The sequence below is a fragment of the Squalius cephalus genome, assembly GCF_949319135.1.
Source record: "Squalius cephalus genome assembly, chromosome: 24".
Lineage (NCBI taxonomy): Eukaryota > Metazoa > Chordata > Actinopteri > Cypriniformes > Leuciscidae > Squalius > Squalius cephalus.
Window position 1 is genome coordinate 6,093,197 of NC_137145.1, and position 4,418 is coordinate 6,097,614.

General features: G+C 37.3%; 1 protein-coding gene across 1 annotated transcript; it reads left to right on the plus strand.

Annotated features, from left to right (window-relative positions):
• stc1l (stanniocalcin 1, like) lies at nt 1-3,271 on the plus strand. The gene is made up of 4 exons (XM_079861347.1): nt 1-277; nt 751-893; nt 1,328-1,539; nt 2,499-3,271. The coding sequence occupies exons 1-4, from the start codon at nt 28-30 to the stop codon at nt 2,779-2,781; spliced, it is 888 nt and encodes a 295-aa protein (XP_079717473.1). The 5' UTR covers nt 1-27; the 3' UTR covers nt 2,782-3,271.
• The last annotated feature ends 1,147 nt before the right edge of the window (nt 3,272-4,418 follow it).

Sequence of the window (4,418 nt, forward strand, 5' to 3'; positions counted from 1 at the left end):
CTTTCGGATCCTGCGTTCTGATTGGTGATGGTGGGGATTTATGAGCCGTCAAGCTCAGCTGAAGATCTGTATAAAGCTGAGGCTGTCATCAACCTGAAACACAAACCCACAGAATCAGCAAAGGTCTCTTGTTTTCATCCCTTGTTTAAGGTTCTAGGTGCAGACATGCTTCTGAAAAGCGGATTTCTTTTGCTCCTCGTTTTGGTTACATCTGCGTTTGCAACAGATCAGGAACCTGCACAACCAAGACGAGCACGATTCTCATCCAACAGCCCTAGTAAGTATTATTTTCTTTACTGAATGGTCACTTTGATTTTGTTTTAAGAGTAGCCAATGCATGGGCAAATGTTCAAATCCTTAATGGTTATAAGGTTGTAGGTTCAATTCCAGAAGAACTTCCCAACGAACGTAGGCCTACTTTTTTTTTGGTTAGCCAGGAAAGTTTTCTTAATGGATTGTAGAACATTATTCCCCTAACCTTATAAGTTATTTTTAGGTTATTTAAAAATACTACAACGTTCTATTATGGTTTAAAAAAATAAAACCTAAAAAGAACGTTCCTAGAACGTTATCATTTGGTTCTCAAAAAAATAACCAAACGCTACTAACGTTAGTCCTGTGTTTGCTGGGTTTCACCTTTGAGCAAAATATATTACACCTTCAGGACTGTCTCTGTAGAAAAAAGGCCTACTTTTACACTGCTCTGAATAAAACTGTTTCTCAAAAAAGTATTTTTCCTTCCTCCTCCAGCTGAGGTTGCCCGGTGCCTGAACGGAGCTCTACAGGTCGGCTGCTCCACCTTCGCATGTCTGGAAAACTCGACCTGCGACACTGACGGCATGCACGAGATCTGTAACGTCTTCTTCCACACTGCTGCTATGTTCAACACAGAGGTACAAAACATCATTAATCAGAACTATTTATTTACTGCTCTAAGTAAAGGCCCGTTCACACCAAGAACGATAAGCGTTCACACCAGCAGACGATATAGTTCTGTTTAATCTACGCGCGTGCTTGTCTGCTGCTTTAAATACTCGAGCTCGTTACAGCAGGATGGATTCTGATTGGCTGTCAATGTTTGTATCGTTCATCAGCTGGATACAATTCTGAAAGTGATTCAAGTTATATCGTTTCGCTGGGCCGTTATCGTTATAGATGTGGTGTGAACTCTGCTATTCTTTAATGCTGAGAACGATTTTTAAAACTATATCTTTATCGTTATCTTTATTATAGTTATCGTCATTAGTGTGTGAACGGGCCTTATTGCATTTCCCCCGTTTGCTTGTATAGCAATTTAAGTCATTTTCGATGTATCCCCCCCCCCCAGGGTAAGACTTTTGTGAAAGAGAGCATCAAGTGCATCGCCAACGGTATCACCTCTAAGGTCTTCCAGACCATCAAACGCTGTTCCACCTTCCAGAAGATGATTGCTGAAGTGCAAGAGGAATGTTATAAGAAGCTTGACATCTGCGAAGTGGCCCGATCCAACCCTGAGGCCATTGGTGACGTGGTCCAAGTGCCCAGCCACTTCCCGAACAGGTAATATAGCGTGTGAACTTGTTTTGGAGTGAGTGATGATTGGTCTACCGTACTTAAATTGATAAAACACAAGAAAGAAAAAAAAAATATCAAAATTTTGTCATCATTTACTCATCCTTATGTTGTTCCAAACCTGAATGAGTTTCTTCTGTTGAACAGAAAAGAAGATATTTTGAAGAATGTTGGTAACCAGACAGTTCATGGCACCCATTGACTTCCATAGTAGGTTTTTTTCTACTATGGAAGTCAATGGCTACTGTCTGGTTACCAACATTCTTCGAAATATCATCTTTTTAGTTCAACAGAAGAAACTCATTCAGGTTTGGAACAACATTTTCACTTTTTAAGTGAACTAATTCAGATTTTCATTTTAGACCACATTTACACTGGCAGCCCAAATCATATTATTTGTGTATTCGATTGGAATATTATGTGATAATTTACTCACCCTCATGTTTTTCACTGGGGTTTAGTCACTGCATGGGGTTTAGTCTTCGGTGAAACAAAAAAGTGATTTTTTTTTATATCCATATAAGGCAGGTCATAGCGATAGATAGATTTTTTTCAGTTTACCTTTTTTTATTTTTGCTTTACATACAATATTGCCTAATCAACAACACACACAACAAAATAAACAGTGAAAAAAGAAAAATATTAAAAGAAAAATAATGATTATGAGCCAAATTAATGATAAATTATTATAAGGTGTTAAAATAAGGTTCCAATATAATTTAAAACACAATACAATATACAGTAGATTTTAAAGTTAAAATGAAATAAAAAATGCCATTTTGTACTATACTGTATACAAGTCTTCTGAAGCCATATGAAAAGTGAGGAACAGACCAAAATGTTTTGTTGTTGTTGGACCTTTTGGAGCTTGATCAACATTGGTCACTGGTTTATAAAATGAGCTCACTCGACGGTACACACTAATCCCTCGTACTTTTGTGTCGCAGGTACTACAGCACGCTTCTGCAGAGCTTAATGGAGTGTGAGGAAGACACCGTGGAGGTGGTGCGATCCGGGCTGGTGTCCAGACTGGGACCTGACATGGCCACGCTTTTCCAGCTGCTTCAGAACAAGCCCTGCCCATCCGAACCTGCTGCCCCTGGGACTTCTGGGATGGAGGGCCACACCGGCTTCCGCTGGCCCCCCATGTTCAAGATCCAGCCCAACCTGCGCAACAGGGACCCCACTCACCTCTTCGCCAGGAAACGCTCAGTCGAAGGAAGCTCTTAGAGTCGCACACGGCTCTCCATTTGATGTGTGTAAGCGGAAGATGGTTATTAGTGATTAGTGCATTAAAAATGTAGTTTTATAATGGGACACAACGGAAATCTTTGCTTAGTTCACAATAACCAACAACAACTTGATTTTTTAACTGCATTACATTGAATATACAAGCCAATGTCATGTTTTAGACTCTTAATATTGAATTTTGGTTAATGGCCTTATGCAAGAGGAGCTAAATTATGATGCACAGGATATTATCATGAAAAAGGAAACCTGTCACCTTGAACAACTTGTAGTGGCAGGGCAGAAATATTTATTAGTGTACTCTGAAAATAATTTATATTTATTTTTCCTACCAAATGTAATTTATATAGTTTATTATTGTTGTGATCTGAGTCTGAAAAAAAAGTCTTTATTCTTTAAGTGAGAGAGAAAACTACATATTTCTGGATATGTTTCCTATGCTGGCCATGGGAAATATTATACGTGATTAAGAAGGGCATTCTTTGTTCATGTTGGTGATATTGTGTAGTTGAATGTGCTTGGATAGAAATAAAAATGTAAAACTGCCTGATATACTAAATAGTTTCATCTTTCATTCTTTCATTGCTTACTGTCTGACATTTGTCCATTGATGTTGCCAATAACATCCATACAAATCATGTTCCAAATTCCAATAGAATCTAATGAACACATTAAACTGCAATGTATTTCTGTATTCACAAGGGGGCGCTGCTTTCAAACACATTACGTTCTTACAATTTTTACCAGACAAAACAATTTTGCTGGATAAGTTGATACCCCACAATCACACATTTCACCTAATGAGCTGAGAGCTAAGCGTATATACATATTCGTTTGTACATTTTTGCATATTACATTAGGAAATCTTCTCATATCAAAACTACACAACTTGACTAACGCAATGAAATGTGCTAGAGAGGTTTTGACCCAACCCAAATGCTATGTTATACAAATATTAAGATTGGTTTCTCCCTGTGTTTCACTATATTATAATGCTGCTCAATGATCAAGTTGCAGTTAAATATTATTTAAAAGTCCTACTGTGTAGCCTACTGTGTTTAGGATAGGCCAACCTATAGGCTAATGCTAGCTATTAAATTAGCCTGGAATTACTTTTTTACGTCGTTTAAGAAAGATTAATTTCTCCACAGAGGACAAAAGTGTCCATGGAAACATCAAATCCAAATGTACATAAATGGAAAACATTAGTTGTGTTCAACTAAGCCCATTTCCACCACATTAGAAAAAAATATCATGTTTTGGTAAATCATAATTAAGACATACAAAGTCAGAATTATGACATACAAAGTCATATTTTATGAGATAAAAAGTCAGAATTATGACAATGGTCAATTATGAGATAAACTCATAATTATGACAGTCTTCTAAATGATGACATTAAGTCAAATTTATTGTCATAAGTAGGACCTTTCATGTCATAATTTTGACTTTTTATCTCATAGTTATGACTTGATATCTTAATGTAGACTCTCCCCCGGTTTCACAGATGAGGCCTAAACTAGTCCCAGACTAAAAATGCATGTTTGAGCTGTTTTAACTCTAAGCAACTTACACTGATGTAGGCTATATCTTAAAATGTCAGTGCCATTGTTTTTCTC